Genomic DNA, 16,649 nt, shown 5'->3' on the forward strand with positions numbered 1-16,649 from the left:
TGCAACACAGGTCTATGTTGCCTCAGAAGACTCGTGGGGCAGTGCCCACCAAGTGAACTACTGGAAAAGCAACAACAAATTGCTTGGGACACCTAAAAACATAATAGGGACAGGAGTGAAGGCCACAGGTTTATAACTAGTGCACCGAGTAGGGACACCGAGTACCCACTGCCATGCTGCAACAAAGGCCTATTTGGCACTTTAGTGGTTTATGGGTAAAAGACCCACCCTGTGAAACTATAAGCCCCCTTCCAAAAAGGAGGCTACTAGGAAAGTGGCAACTAATTGTTGCTTGGAACAGATGATAACAAAGTAGCAATGGGAGTGAGGGTCAGAGGTTCAAAACTAGTGTGCCAAGGGGGTCACTGAGTAGAGCACACTGGGCAGTGTGACACAGGCCTATTTGTTGTCTAGGAACCCTGGACCAGTGCGTGCAAGGAAACACTATAAGCCTTCTTAGGGAGGCCACTAGTTAGGCAACAACTGTGTGCTTGGGACAAAGAAAGACAATGGACAGGTGTGTGGGTCAAAGGTTTAAAACTAGGATGCCAAGGGTGGATACCAAGCAGAGCACAACTGGCACTGCCTACTGGCACAATGTGACGCAGACCTATTTATCACATTGAGGAACGTAGGTCTAGGCCCACCAAGTAACCTCCTGGCCTCCCTCAGGCAGGGAGGCTACAAAAAGGTGACAACTGATTACTGGGGATAAATAGTAAAAAAACAGACAGGAGTGCTGTTCAAAGGTTAATAACAAGAGTGCCAAGGAGAGACACTGAGCAGAGCACTGGCATGGTGTGGCACAGGAGAATGGGCAAGATGGACCCAGTAAATGGCAGTAACCCAGTAAATGGCAGTTCTTATGTTCTCTCCTAACCATGCTCAAGACGTCCCTCCAAGTCAGGGGCAGTCCACAGTACTCATATTACCCTGGCCCTGCCCCAGCAATGGACCTTGGTTGAAATCATGCAGGGCATCTCTTATTCCCGGCACGAGCAGAGTCTGCCAGAGAGGCCACACTAGTCCCTGGTTCGTGCTGCAAGTCAGTGATGACTTGAGTGGGCTAGGAATCCACCTTCTCTCCATCCTGCCATCTTTATCCACTACCTCTTGCAGCCTGAGACTACAGAACTAAGGGGGAAAAAAGAGCTTAAACTCAAATGTTTAATTATGATATGTCTATAGAAAGTATTCCCCTTATGTTTTCTGTATCTGTAGGTATGGACAGAGAATGCCTTTAGCTGTGGATTGCACTACTGATCTGATTCGCTGTAAAATCCTGGATGTGTCTGGCAACGTGAGCTCCCACGAGCTGGTCCTTTCCTATGGTCTAGCCCTGGTGAGGTAAGACTTAAACTGTTAGATACAGTAGGGGATGTGAGGAAAAAATCCAGGGAGGGCATGATTCCCTTTGATAATTTAATTCTGTAGCTCTCCCAACAGCCAAAGTAGGGTTTGCAAATTAAGCCTTAAGAAAAAACAGAAAGAAAAATGTCTTCTGTTTTTGCACATCAAGTTATGGTAGTTTTTTCTTGTATGTAACCTACACACAGGTTTGTGAATCTCATCACTGAGCGCAAACAGAAGATATTTTACATTCCTCTGAGAAGACTAGCTACAGAGGTAAGTATTGGATTCCTTAGCGGAGCACTTCACAAAGGAAACGTCACAGGCCCTCAAGGCCATTTAGTTTGCAAACCTTATTTTTTGTGTCACGTTTTTAAAAATAGCATTAGGGTTAGTGCATGGATCTATTTTGAGGGGAGAGAAAGGATGAGGACAGTGGGTTGGGAAAAGAAGCACATTCTCATGAAGACAGCTTGCTTAGCAAAGATGAAGTAACAGTAGCATTTGGGGACTCATACTCACAGCTCTGTCTCACATGCAGGAATGGGAATAACAACTTGGTAGGTATACCCCCTCCGATTTTCCTTGGTCTGAAGTGCTGCTTTTGATTTCTAATTCTGAAGGAGAGAAGGAAGTAGTCTCCAATGACCAACCAGGCATCAAAATATTGAACTCACTGCAGTAAATGAGTATTTTCCAACATGAACTATGGCCTAAACTGCTTCATAGGATTAAATAATGATAAGGATCTCAGTGTGAACAGTACATCTCTTAAAAGCATCACCTAACGTTGTTGCAAACATTTCAGACCTTTGGAACTTCAAACTACAGGTAATTCCTCCCAAACCTTTGTTTAACTTCACTCCTGCTCCAGTTCCTGGTAATTTCTCTCCTTAGTTGCATCGAGGGGCCTTTAACATGGGCTGGTCCTTAGAACTACGCAAATGACCCTCTTGCACAAACTACCAGGCACCTCGCTCAAAAACACCAAGATCACCCTAACTGACCACAGGGCACAGTCGCTGTCCTGCCACTGCAAGGACATAAGGATGTGAACTAGTTTAAGATAGTCAAGAAAGAGGACCATGCTACCCTGCTGCACTGCCCCCTGTCCCCCCCCTGCCATGGAGGTAGTGGGAAGAAAATAATAGACAAGACAAAGGTTAATCTGACTGCAAAATAGCAAACTGGTATAGAGGGACTAGTGTTTTACTTCTAAAGAATCATAGATTTTCTTGAAGGGATGGTTCCTAACTAAAGTCATATTAAGGGTAGTGTGGAAGAAGAGACATCCTCATCCAAGGCTTGGAATGAAGAAGTTGATGAAGCAGAGATGTAGGAAGGCTATTCAGACAGGCAGAGCCACAGAGGAGGATGTTCCAGGCTATAACAGGCTTTTAGTATCTAGCCTTACTCTTGTGATTGCCATTAGATGCAACATGTGTTGTTCAGAAACAATTGTGCTTCTTTTTAAGATGAATATCCCAGTTTGGGTTGTGGATCTTCGTCATGATCTGACCCATGGGAAGCTGCCCCAGCTAAATGCATGCCGAAAAGGTAAGTGCCATGCTCATCCTACTTTGCATGAAAGGAACTTTTCCACCCAGGGTAAACTATAACATCTTTCTAGTCTCCTGTGCATTACGAATTTTCATTTTTACCTGGGAGAAGTGTTACAATCTGTGCATTCTCCTTTGCCTGAGGAAGGGCGTATGAGCCCAAAAGCTTGCAAATAAAGGATTTTTTTTTTTGCAGCTATTTAGTTAGCCTAATAAGAGATATCATCTCTGCCAAAAGTTCTGCATATTTTTTTGCCTGTAGACCAACATAGCTAAAACATGTATCCATGCTCGTCCTACACACACAAGGACATCTGCTTTGCAATTCTGGGAGTCATCTTACTCTGGGATGCTCTCTTCTTGTGGGTCCACTAGGTGGTGCTGTAATACCAGAGTCTGCTGCCCACATAGTAGCAGGTGATAGTGGAAAGCAGTTCCTCCCAGGGGGGCTGCAGGGAGAGTCCAGCTAGGTGGAAGTGATTGGCATGTCCCCGATAGAAGGCTGGCAGGAGGAAGGGAAAAGAATGGGGAGGAAGAAAGAAAAAGCTAGGGGATGAGATGCAGCAAAAGGTTTCTTTCCCAAGAGAAACCATCAGGCTTCTCCACATCTGGGTTGGGGCAGGGAAGAATGGGGGGAATGCTATCAGAGATGATCCTGCTCATTTGGTTGAAGGTTTGAAGTTCCCCTCTCCATTTAGCTTACAAACATACAAGCATTATAAATCCCCTCTGCTGGTAGCAGGGACAGAGGGTTTCAAGACTGGGGAAGCCCAGGCCCAGTCCTGTCTGAGTCCCAGCCCAGGGCCCTGAGGTGAAGCTTTCCAACTGGGTAATTCTTGCCAGCCCTCATACCACATCCTCTATCTGCCCCTCAAGCTAGCTGTTGTCATCACCTCTCATAGTGGCAGCCTGAAGTCCTGCTACTGCTTCTCAGGCCCAGACTTTCCTCCAGACTGGATGGGCCTTCCTTTTTATCTTTCCCTTGCAATTTGGGTCTGATTCCTGATTGATTAGTCAGAAGACTTCAGCTGACACAGGGGCCTAATTTTCCATTAGGGCTCTGGTTAACCCTTTCCTTGCTTTGTGGGGTTATTGAATCTTTCTTGAAGGGGGGGATTCTGGCACTTGATTTTATATGGGGGACCTTGATAAATGAGAGAATTTTTTTAGAAGTATTGAGAACTCATAATGCTTCTAGTGAAATAGGATATTCAGCACCTCTGAATAGATGGCCTGATTTTTAGGCTTTTAAACATATGTTGTGGAACCTGTAACCCTCAGTCTTAGTACTGAGATGCCAGAGAAACTTGGCTAGAATCCATGTTGAATTGGGTAGTGGCATTTGACACATGACTAGCAGTGAAATAGTGGCTGGAGAAATGGAGATTTTTGCTGGGCTGCTTCACCTTATTTTGGTAATTCACTGTTCAGACTGTCTCCATCCTGTTGGTAAAAATCACCAGTTAACTTTCTGAAACTTCCAATTTTGGGACTGAAATTTCACTGGACTCTGCCTAATACAGTGAGGTGCAAGAATGCACAAAAGCCCATGCTCCACACCTGTATGTGACACAATCCCCCAGAATGGGAATTGGTCTAATGTCCCCATCACACAAGTGTTCCTTCCTTTGTAGTCTTCTCACTTTTTATTAATGGGGTGTTGTTAATCTTAGAGTAACTTGGTTGCTAATGCCAATTAACAAAATGTTTGCTGGATTCTAATGAATGGTGAATTTCTGTTCTGTGAGGAGAGAGCAAATGTGTCTTGCTATTCACCTGCAGGATGTGATGTTGTGTTAGAGTGGCTCCGAAGAACGTACTGGAGCTGCCAGCTGGGCAATAATTTGTCTGGAGAATGTGAAGAAGAGCAGGATGAAGAGGCAGAGATGACAGCAGCAACAGAGACAGAGATGGACAGTGACACAGAGGAGGCTCAGGACCTGCAATCCCAAGGTTACCTGAAAGACAAGGAGTTTCATGGTGGGTGTTTGAGATGAGTGAGAGATCAGTTAGTGTGCTTCTTTTGTGGCCGACTGCTCAAGGCTGTCCATTATTTCAGAGCTTTCATCTACAGTAGGGTTAACCCTTTCCTTGCTTTGTGGGGTTATTGAATCTTTCTTGGAGGGGGGGATTCTGGCACCTTGGATTCTTGGCAGGGTGCACAACTCAAACTCTGTTGAGAGCTTCTTACAACTTACATTTTCCTGTGGAGGGTGGTCATCAGCATTATACTTCTGTAATGTCATCTTGTCATCACAACAATTACAGGGTATGCCTGGGGGATTCTGCTGTTCTCACAGATTAAAACAGATGGTCTTGCCCCCTGTCACTGCCCACTACCTTGCCCCTCACGGGAGTTTGCGCCATTGGATGCAGTCATGGCTTCTGGTCCTGCTCCTGTTCCCAGGTAGATGCAGATCAGGAATGCAGTACAGCCAACTCACTAAGGTGCCATACTATATAGTGTGCACCCCAATCTAAAAGTTTTTTTGCACTTTCCTTTGAAGCATCTCAGTTCAGTCACTGGAAACAAAATAATGGGTCATGTGAACCATTGGTCCAGCACTCTTTCTCTGGCTGGGGTCATCTGAACCCAGCATTCTTTGCTGCCTATGCAGGGGGTCAGACTCGATGATCTATTGAGATCTATGAATCTCATTGGCAACTCCTGTATTATTTGAAGAGACTGCAGACTGGTAGTATAGAGTAATCAAAGGGCTGCCCAGCTGCACATGCATGGTCTTTTTGCATTTTAATGCCATATGCACTGAGTGTGAATTGAGCAGCACTTAAATATTAGCTTGTTGACTGTTTAAATTCTATAATTGTGCTTCTTTCTAGAGAAGGTCAGAAATGTTCTGATATCGTTCAGAAATCAGCAGTTCGGGGTAAGTCCCATTTGTTCATTAACTCTTTTAGCCTGTCTTCTTTTTCTGTTGAATGCAATCTTTGTGCTTTTCTCATTATTCTTGTTCAAAGACTGAGAAACCTCCATACAGGGAGGCTTGATTTAGACTATCTGGATGCTTGCTTCCAGATTGGTCATTGTACCAAAAGTTTCAGTGTACAGAAATCCCTGATTCCCCCTTCCCACTACACCTCTCTTCATTTCTTAAATAATCCTGCAAGCAGAACTTACCCAGAAGAGACACACCGGTATCTGTACCTTAGTTCATGTTGCTTTGCAGTCCAGCCAGTAAACAGTGTAAATAGGGCAACTTTAGCTAGTTTCCTAATAGGATGGTTTCTGAGGCATAGTAGTTAATTCAGCAGCCTGTAGATGGGGTTGTGAGCATTGCAGAGGTAGGGAGAACTATGTTGTGGAACTGAGATGTGCTGTTGTCTCTGTTGGTGCTGTCTTGCATGATTCATTTAAGCAAAATATCATGGGTTCACTGAAAAAAACCCAGAAATTTGAGTCTTTTGACTTCTGATAGGATCACACTTCACATCATGTTGTCCATATAGGTATATTTGAAATAATCCCATGCTTGTCTGTAATTCCTGCATCTTTGTGGGTGCTTAGTAATTGTGCTTTTAATTACTGAACATGAAGCCCTCAGGAATTAATGCCTTAGTCTTTTTAGTGTGAGGTCTTTAGTCTGGTTTTCCTATCATTCAGCCTGTTGTATTTTGAAGGTGACTCAGTGGCTGGGACAGCGCTGGGAGTTACAAGATCAGGATTCTTACCTTTTTTTTTTCTATTTACTGAGTTTGACTAGGCAAATTTTTCTCCCTTGTCTCAGGTTCTTTCCCTTAAAAAGGTACATTGTTACTTAACCTCATTCGTGAGGTATGTTAAATGAATCTGGTGACAGACTCTGTAAAAACCCTTTAGATACGATCTGATGTGTAATCTACTGATGTCAATAGGAGGTGTCCTATTTTACTGTTGGTTTTGTGTCTCATCCCTTGAGAGCTCTTCATCCGTTTCTGTAGAAAGTAGTTTTCCTGTGACACCTTCTCATCCGCACCCTGAAGCCAAGAGACCATTCAGTTAATCATAGGCGAGAAGCCAGTGGGCAGTCTTGCAGCAAATTTCAAAATAGAATCTCAAATTTTTGAGGCATATGTTAATGACAGATGAGACATGACATCTCTTTTCTAGTTCCTCAGGACCTTAGAAACATTGCATTCTTGGGTCATGTGTAAATACATAACTTCTGTCTGAATGTTGCTAGTGTTAAAAGTAACACCCAAGCTTATTAGAACTGTAATGTCACATGGAAAAAATACTTTACTAGTTTATTTTGTACATTCCCCAGTACTACATGGAGGAAAAATGGTGAAACAGATGACACAGTGACTTCCCATTTTAAAAGGGCAATAGAGGGGAGAGGAAAAAGTTTCAAACTGAATAGGAAAATGCGACTATATAACTGCAAGAACTGGCATGGAGGGAGAGGGAAGGGGACTGTACATCACTTGAAGTAACTATATTTTTTAACTCGTTGCTGGAATTTCTAGGTGATGTCTGGCATTTTAGGCTGCCTATATACGTGCTTGGGCGGGAGGGGGGTGGCGTTCTAATTAGAATGGTTCCTGGAGATCCACTCTAATTAAAACACCTCACTGTCACATATATTAAGTCCCTGCAGGTTTAAAAATGGCCACAGGACACTTTATCTAAGCTTCATTCAACAAGATTTAGTTAAAGCGCCCCAGCAGCCTTTGTTAAACCTGCAGGGGCTTAAATACGTGATGGTGATGCCATGCTGGAGTGTTTTAATTAGAACATGAACCAACACATGTATAGGCAGCTGTAGTGTCTTCTTGGCTGAATGGTTGTCTTCTGAGAATTCCCCAAATTTGGTGCAAGACTTTGAAGGACACGCACAGCAGTGCTTTCTCAGTGACAGATGGCACCTGAGAAAGGTGCCATACTTTGGGCACCTGAGTCCTATTTCCACATTTTAAACTTTTCCCTTGGTTTCGTGACATCTCCAGAAACAAAACAACATCATGACTTACGATTGGTTTGTGTAGTGGGCCATGGGGAAGTGTCCTGCTGTGATCATCAAGTAGCTGAGCTAATTTTTTATGCTTTTCTCCTGCAACTGCACTTTCTACATATGCTGTTTTTTGAGTTCCATTCATCTTGTTCGTTGCTCTTTTAATAAGATGATGTTTCAAGCCTGTGCTTCTGTACAGTGTAGTCAAGTGGTAGAATGTAGTTAGGCGTCGAAGAAGAATCTTCCAAGTGTGTGCTGGATATTATTGCCATTTGAAAAATTTACTGTCAAACAAAAGGTTTTGATCTAAACTGATAGAAGCGTCTTTCATTCTCTGACTACTGTTTGAAGGCATTGGGCTGAAGCTATAGGGGAGACCACATGTGTCTGGTCTCAAGATAAGTCTAGTTTCCTGTGTGGAGGAACACAAGATTATTTGTTGTTTGTTATCCAGAAGGATGGATAATAATAACTTGCCCACACCTCCTTTAGTAAGCTTTAGAAGGCATGGTTGTAGCTGGTTGCCTGACCTCTTGGTTTTTGTTTCTTTTAACATGGAATTGGAAGAAAAACTTCTGTCCAACTTTTTTTAGGGAAGGAGTTCTGTCATTGGCTCTTGCAGAGTCAAAGATAATGATACTCAATTGATGTCATGGAACTAGTGTCTTTAAGGCAATTCTGATGCTTGGAAAAAGAAAGCTCCCTTCCGTTAGCTGGAATTTTGTCTGGAGTCTTAAAATCCTTTCCAGTATTACAGATTTAATTTTAAAATGCAATGTGGTAATGGATGGTGGTAGCCATGTTTGTTCTTGTGTAGTTTTGACAGAAGGTCTTTTACTGATGTCGTTATATTATCTCTGAAGACTTCTCTTAAACTAATGTTTCAGTGTTCCATAATGAATATCTGTGATGTCTTGCTCAGCATTTTGGAGGTTGTATTGTAAGTAAGGTCTTTGTGATGGCCCCAAAGGTGATTAATGTTCTTCTTCCCTTCTTTGCCATCCAATCTCCAGGCAGATTTTTTGTAAAACACTCACATCTTATCCTTAATCCACTTCATATTTATTAAGTCTTACATTAGCATTACATGTTCACGAGGTCGCAAGAACTACACAGTTAATTGAGGTGCTTTACTGAAAAATAATTTCTAAATGGCACACAGAACATATCTGGTTGAGTGGGGAGGGAAGGACAGTCAGATGTGGGACTACTGTCCTGCTCTTGCTCCATCCAATTTGTCTGGGCGTTTCTTTGGGATTGGGATTCCAAAGTCACTCTTCCTCCTTACTCGCTCTTATTACATGGACATAATACAATTTAGTTTAATTTAATGGTGAAAAGGATGACTAGATAATGGGCCTTTTTGTCACATTAGTGGCCCATGCTATTACTGAGCAGAGGAGGAAGTGACAGTACCAATTCATAAGCTGGGGGGTTGTTCTAATGGTGCTACTCAGGGTCTTGTGTCCTGAAGGAAAGTAGGAAAGATGGAGAGTGAGAAGTAGGAAAGATGGAGAGACTTGCCATAGTTGCTCTGTGTAGGAGGAGGAAAGCTGCTTGTTTTTGTTGTTAAAACTCTTGGCTCATCATGGGATGAAATTCTGCAGACTTCTCTATTATCTTCCCTCCTCTGCTGCTTCCCTAGTGCTGGATATGCCCAAGTGGAATTTCCATTTGTAACCAAAATCACATGCAGTGAGGTCTGACTTCACCACAACCCATTCAAGAAGTTCCACATGACTGATACTTGATGAAGGAAGTTCTGACCAGGGGCTGCAGATTCAAGCCACAGTAGCAATTGTGTGTGGTTTACTCATGGGCTTGGTTTGGGGTTTTGGTAACAACCTGTTTCATATGCTTGTTTTAAAGAGGATGCTTTCCTATATGTAAGATTGCACTGAAATAACAAACCTTGAAACCTTGAAACATTATGGCAATAAATAAGTATAAAGGGTACAAAAAAACATATGACTAGCCTAGAACTGCACAGAGAATTAGAAGCAAAACTAAGATTAGATATCCGGTATCCTGTGACCCAGTCTCATACTTCCATATCAACTTCATTGTGCCTGGAGCTTGTGTTGACCCTAAAATCAGATAAGTTTCCATCTAAACTTCTTTATTTAAAAATTAATGTGTGGCTCATTAAAAAATAAAAGATCATGATTGATAATACCAGTCAACAACAAGCTTAATGCAGACCCAAATGTTTTTGTTATACTGGTTCAATGCCAGTTTTAATTGTCAGTGGGTGTATCTACATGTGCACTTTACTGTGGAGATGACTAATTAGCTCGGCGGTAAAGCATCATCGTCTATATATGCTTCAGTATTAGGGTGCAATAAATTAACTCCACCAGAAGATAGTACTGTTGGGGACAGTACTGTGTTATGGCTGAGTAATTAACTGCAATCAAACGCTCGTGTAGATAGTGACCATAGGTTAAAATTGCACCCAGTCAGCCCATGGAGCAGGGGGCCAGAATCCTGCCTGCCACATAGCCACACAGCTCTTCCTGTTTGGCTCTCCTGTGCCCCAGCCAGGCTCACTGCCACTTAACACCACCAACCAGGGCCCGGGGCTGACTCCCTGAGCCTGCTGCCAGCTTAGGCCTGTTCCACCCTGCCTCATATTGATGCTGTCCTGGGCACATGTGTAGATGCTGCAATCAGGAACATTGTACTCCGTCCAGCTCAAAGTTCACTGGAGTTTATCAAGCCACATTAACTGCATGTGTAGATGCACTCAGTGTCAAACATCTGGTATGACTGACTGATGTCCACTGTTTTGAAGCCTTTTATGTTAATTTTTTTCCCGTACATTTTTGTATTGATAATGTCGGGTAAGCATTTTCACAAAACGGGGTAATTAAATGGACAACAAACTGGAGTGATGGAAAGAAATAGAGACTTTTCTCTGAAACTCAACAGAAGCAACATTGTTAACAGAGGAGCGAGATTTGCCTTATTATTATTTTTGCAAGACTTTCATCAAGGTGGTACAGCAGGTCAGTCCTAACCTGGCTGACTTAGAAACAACCTTCCATGTAAAGACAGTGTTCCAGTAACCTAATATTATTTGCCCCAGGCAAGGATTTTGAGTTAGATGCTTCATTGGGTACAAGTAGTTCTTACATCCCTGTGTTGATGAACTAGAGACATTCTTGAATGGGCTGCTGTTGATAAAATGGACAGTCTGAAATTCCAAATTGGACTGTAAAGTGGGAAGTGCATTCTCTGTAAGGTCCATGAATAGAAACATGTTTGCAGACAAATTACTCTCTGGGATCAAGACCACGGGTGAGTAAAATACAGCCCGCGGGCCGGATCTGGCCCACCAGGCCATTCTGTCTGGCCCATGGGACCCCTAAAAATTTTAGAAAATATTTATCTGCTCCTGGCTGCCTGTCAAAGGTGACATGATACCCCCAGGGGTAGTAGGACCCAGGGGGAGCCAACATCAGGAGACAGGAGCCCAGCCCGCCCCACTCCTAGCCAATTCCCTGCCTTCCTGAGCCCGCCCTATTCCAGCACCCTGTGGCTCCCAGCTGCATTGCTGGACTGGGATCACGGGCCTGTGCCAGTACCGTGTGTGTGTGTGTATGTGTGTGTGTGTGTGTGTGTGTGTTCAGAGGGCCCCCCCCCCCCCCCCCCATACACTGCCACCCATACCTGCTTCTCACTGCCTTGCACACAGACCCCCATACCTACCCACACTTCACGTATCCACACCCACATGCTCCCTCACCCCACATCTATCCCCCCACATCTATCTACCCCCACATCCTCCCTTACACCCCACACACCCACAGCCCCCCACAAACATACCCCCCTCACACAATATACAGGAATAAGACTTGATTTTAAGCTATTATATACAGTCACCTCTATGTGTACTACACAAACGCATGTAAATCAAAACAAAACCACACCCACATGCTCCCTCACCCCACATCTATCCCCCCACATCTATCTACCCCCACATCCTCCCTTACACCCCACACACCCACAGCCCCCCACAAACATACCCCCCTCACACAATATACAGGAATAAGACTTGATTTTAAGCTATTATATACAGTCACCTCTATGTGTACTACACAAACGCATGTAAATCAAAACAAAAATATTTTTTGAAATCAAAGTAATGAATGTTTTAGATGTTCACTTTTTAGAATATAATTTGGTATTTTTCTAGTTCCAAGATGGAAAAACCCCTTGCTGAAAGGAGTACTTCTGGGGGCAAGGGGAGGGACTTCCAGTGGCAAAAGTCAGGGGTTAGGGAGCGGAACTTCTAGTCCCAAGATGGCAACCAGGAGGCAGGGCACCTGTCAAGTGGCGGAGCTGCCAATGCAGCCCTCGACAGCTTGCCAAAATTCGATAAGCGACCCTCTCCCCAAAATTTCCCGCTCCTGAGCAAGACCATAGCAATCCTCATCTGAAATTTGGAGTTCAACCAGTTGCTTAGACAACTTCCTGCTGCAAGTGTTGGAGCGGCCAGCTAGGGGCCATGCTCTTCCTGACGTGCTGCTCACAAACAAAGAAGAAATGGTGGGAAATGTAGCAGTGGATGGAAACTTGGGCAGTTGTGACCACAAGATGATTGAGTTCAGGATCTTGAGGAAAGGAAGGATGTGGAACAACAGCATAAGGACCGTGGACTTCAGAAAAGCAGACTTCGGTTTGCTCAGAGAACTCAGGGGCAGGATCCCCTGGGGAGTCCAGGAGAGCTGGCTGTGAGGGCTGTCCCGGGGTGGGGGGTGAATTGGGGCGACTGTTCCAGGCCCCACGCTTTGGGGGGCCCCACAGAGCTAGGTGGAGTGGCCGCAGCGACTCTGTGCTGCTGTTGCCACCGGCTTTGTGTCCAGCTGCTCGCTACCCCCCTGTGGCGGTGGCTTCTTCGCACCCAGGGCGTGTGGGATAAGGGCAGGGCCCTGCATGAGCTGATTTGCCCTGGGCCTCACACCCTGCTCGGGTCAGCTCTGCTGGCTGTACTTCAAAGGAGCCTTACTGAGAGTGCAGGAACAAATCATCCTGATGTGCAGGAAGACTAGCAAATATGGCAGAAGACCAGCTTGGCTTAGCAGGGAACTCTTCAGTAAACTAAGTCACAAAAAGGAAGCTTATAAAAAGTGGAAACTTGGACAAATAACTAGGGAAGAATAAGAGCATTGCTCGGGCATGCAGGGATGAGTCAGGAAGGCCAAAGTGCAATTGGACTTGCAGCTAGCAAGGGGCATGAAGGGTTCCTACAAGTATGTTGGTAGCAAGAGGAGGATCGGGGAAAGTGTGGGCCCCTTTACTAAACGAGGGAGACAACCTTGTGACAGGTTGCAGAAAAAGCCAAAGTGCTTAATGCCTTTTTTGCCTCAGTGTTCACAGGCAAGGTCAGCTCCCAGACTGCTGCACTGGGCAGCACAGCTTCGGGAGGAGGTAAGCAGCCCTCAGTGGTGAAAGAACAGGTTAGGGACTACTTAGAAAAGCTGGACATGTACAAGTCCATGAGGCCAGATCAGATGCACCCAATGGTGCTGAGGGAGTTGGCTGATGAGATTGCAGAGCTATTGGCCATCATCTTTGAAAACTCCTAGCGATCAGGAGAGGTCTCAAATGATTGGAAAAGGGCAAACATAGTGCCTATATTTAAGAAAGGGAAGGAGGATTCAGGGAACTACAGACCATTCAGCCTCACCTAAGTTCCTAGAAAAACCATGGATCAGATCCTCAAGGAATCCATTCCTAAGCACTTGGAGGAGAAAAAGGTGATTAGGAACAGTCAGCATGCATTCACCAGGGGCAAATTTAATAGATTTTATAGATGTTAGGGCTAGAAGGGACCTCATAAGATCATCAGGTCCAGCCTCCTGCCAGAGGGGCAGGAAGTCAGCTAGGGTCAAAGGATCCCAGCGAGATAAGCATCCAAATGTTTCTTAAAAGTGTCCAGAGTAGGTGCTTGCACCACCTCTGGGGGGGGAGTCTGTTCCAGGCCTTGGGGGCTCGGACAGTAAAGAGGTTTTTCCTTGTGTCCAGCCCAAAACGGTCTTGCAGGAATTTGTGACCATTGGACCTTATCATCCCTTGGGGTGCTGTGGTGAACAGATGTTCCCCCAGATCCTGATGCACACCCTTTATGTACTTATAGGCTGCAGCTAAGTCACCCCTGAGCCTGACCAACCTGATTGCCTTCTATGATGAAATGACTGGCTCTGTGTATGCAGGGAGATTGGTGGATGTGGTGTACCTTGATTTTTAGTAAGGCTTTTGATATGGTATCCCACAACATTCTCACAGGCAAGTTAAGGAAGTATGAGCTGAATGAATGGACTGTAACGGGGATAGAAAACTGGCTGGAGCATTGGGCTTAGTGTAGTAATCAATGGCTCAATGTATAGTTGGCAGCTGGTATCAAGTGGGGTGCCCCGGGGGTCGGTTTTGTTTAATGTCTTCATCAACAACCTGGAAGATGTCATCTGCAAACTTGCTGAGGGTGCACTCTATGCCATCAAGCTGGCAGAGAGTAGTAGATATGCTGGAAGGTAGGACTAGGATTCAGAGTGACCTAGATAAATTGGAGGATTTGGCCAAAAGGAATCTCATGAGGTTCAACAAGGACAAGTGCAAAGTCCTGCACTTAGGTCTGAATAATCCCATGCACTGGTACAGGCTGGGGGGTTTCAAAACCTGGCTAGACAAAGCTTTGGCTAGGATGATCTAGTTGGGGATGGTTCTGCTTTGAGCAGGGGGTTGGACTAGATGACCTCCTGAGGTCCCTTCCAACCCTAACTTTCTATGATTCTGTGACACATTCTTAGTATGTTAATTATGCCATTTTAACTATCCTGGTATAGCTAAAGCAGTTAAATGTTCCCTAGGTGGATTGTGCTGGTTTAAAGGTGAATTATAACAGTATAGCAAGCTACACAACTAAAATACGATTGTATATGATTGCATCTAGATTAGGGGGTTTTAAAAGTTTATCTCTTTTGGTTAATTGATAGTTTTTAATGCAGCAAACTTTAAAATTTTGATAAGGCTTAAATGAGTTCTTTTAACTTTTAACATATTTTTATATATATATATATATATATGGCCAGCCTGGAGATGCTTAATGATTTGTGACATCCAGGCTGCATCTGAAACCTGACTTGTTACCCAAAACTTCTTAAGCATAATCATAACTGTGTGAATGTGTTAAACAAACCGAACTTCAGATAGGCACAAGAAATTTCCATTTCCTGAGTAGTTCTGGAACTTGTCCGATTGCTTTTCATACCACTTTTCATGTCTTCCCTGGAGAAGCAGGGTACAGGTCTCTTGTACTTTCTCTGTTAGCATCCTGAAAACAGATTTTTATCTGGAGGCCTCTTTGCACTGCATGATTCTGAAACATAGGTGAAGGTGGTGGTGGAAATTGCACGTGCCCTAGGTATGAATGTCTCCGTAAGCCAAGTGTGGTATCTGTAACAGGTTACCTATTCAGGGCCGGGTCTCATCCTCAGCCCGCTCACCTGTTCTGGAGCAGTCCGTGCAAATCTCGCCTGCCATGACTTGTTGTATAACGACTGATATAAAATGTGGGAAGCTGTCCATTTTAATGCCCAATGCCAAGGGCGGTACACACGACTCCGAACTTCCCTTATTGTATCCCATGCCTCTCAGATGTCATCTGAATTGATGTAACTCCCCACTGGAGCATGTGGTCATTGTGCTTTCACACTGGCAGGTCTTAACCCTGTTGCAGACATGGCCTCCGGCCCAACTGCAACCTCAAGTGTCTGTAGACTTACCTGGGCCTGGCTGCCCCCTCCCTGGGGCTTCACCCTTAAGTCAATTTCTCATGGAGATTGGCCCATGTTCTGCACTTCAGGTCACTCTTGCACCCCATACTCATCACACCCCCGGTGCAGCTCTTCAGGTCCTCCTTATCAGACCCTACTCTACACCAAACGTGCACGGCACTTCGGGTTGTCCTCATGCACCCTACTCTATGTGGGCCACTCTACTTCAACCGCTATGCTGCCCCCTTCCCCCCTATCCCCCATTGGTGCCACCGGGGTCTTCACTTCCTATGGGCTCAGGTGTCCAGACACATGCCTGGCCCTCACTTCTCTACCAGGGTCTAGTACCCCATGGGGTTCAGGTGTCTGGAGATGTACCTGGCCCCCACTGTGGGTAACACACCAGGGTGTGGGGGCTGGGGTTATAAGGTGCTCCTACCCACCTTTCACTGGGGAGGCAACTGGCCTGGCATTTCTGGGGACTGCCCCACCATAGGCAGTTCCACTAGGTCATCCTTCCCCAGTAGGGTGCATTTTTCAATCATACTCAGGACCAGGAGCCTCCTTCCATCCCTATATCTCCTGCCCATACCTCCAGGGTGTTCTAAGCAGAAGCTCAGCCAGGTGTTGTTCTGTGGCTGCTTACCACAGCCCTGAGCCCTGGATCTGGCCCGCTGAGCAATCCTTGCAAAGCCAGCGGATCACGGCGCTTCAGGGAGCCCACCCCTGCCCCAGCCCTGGTAAAATCTGTGGGCAAGGAAGGAGCCCCCCAGGGGGCACTTGCCTGCCTGTACATTAATGCCAGGAGCTTGGGGAATAAGCAGGAGGAGCTCATCCTCATGCTCAGTGCAAACAATTACGATGTCATAGGGATAACGGAGACCTGGTGGGACTCCACCCATGACTGGACCACGGGGATAGATGGCTATACCCGGTACAGGAGGGATCGTGTAGAGAAAAGGGGCGGGGGGGGTAGCTCTCTATGTTAAGGAAAGCTACACGTCCCTGCA

General features: G+C 45.2%; 1 protein-coding gene across 1 annotated transcript in view; it reads left to right on the forward strand.

Moving 5' to 3' along the window:
• The window catches only part of LAS1L (LAS1 like, ribosome biogenesis factor), a gene marked incomplete at its 3' end in the record, with an annotated part of 38,472 nt that overhangs the window by 1,807 nt on the left and 20,016 nt on the right, over positions 1-16,649 (forward strand). The window contains exons 2-6 of the mRNA XM_014518464.2: positions 1,222-1,347; positions 1,557-1,626; positions 2,826-2,907; positions 4,692-4,889; positions 5,751-5,797. Of these exons, the coding sequence (XP_014373950.1) occupies positions 1,222-1,347; positions 1,557-1,626; positions 2,826-2,907; positions 4,692-4,889; positions 5,751-5,797 (523 nt within the window). The remainder of the gene's footprint in view (positions 1-1,221; positions 1,348-1,556; positions 1,627-2,825; positions 2,908-4,691; positions 4,890-5,750; positions 5,798-16,649) is intronic.

The sequence above is a fragment of the Alligator sinensis genome, unplaced genomic scaffold (assembly GCF_000455745.1).
Source record: "Alligator sinensis unplaced genomic scaffold, ASM45574v1 scaffold809_1, whole genome shotgun sequence".
Classification (NCBI taxonomy): domain Eukaryota; kingdom Metazoa; phylum Chordata; order Crocodylia; family Alligatoridae; genus Alligator; species Alligator sinensis.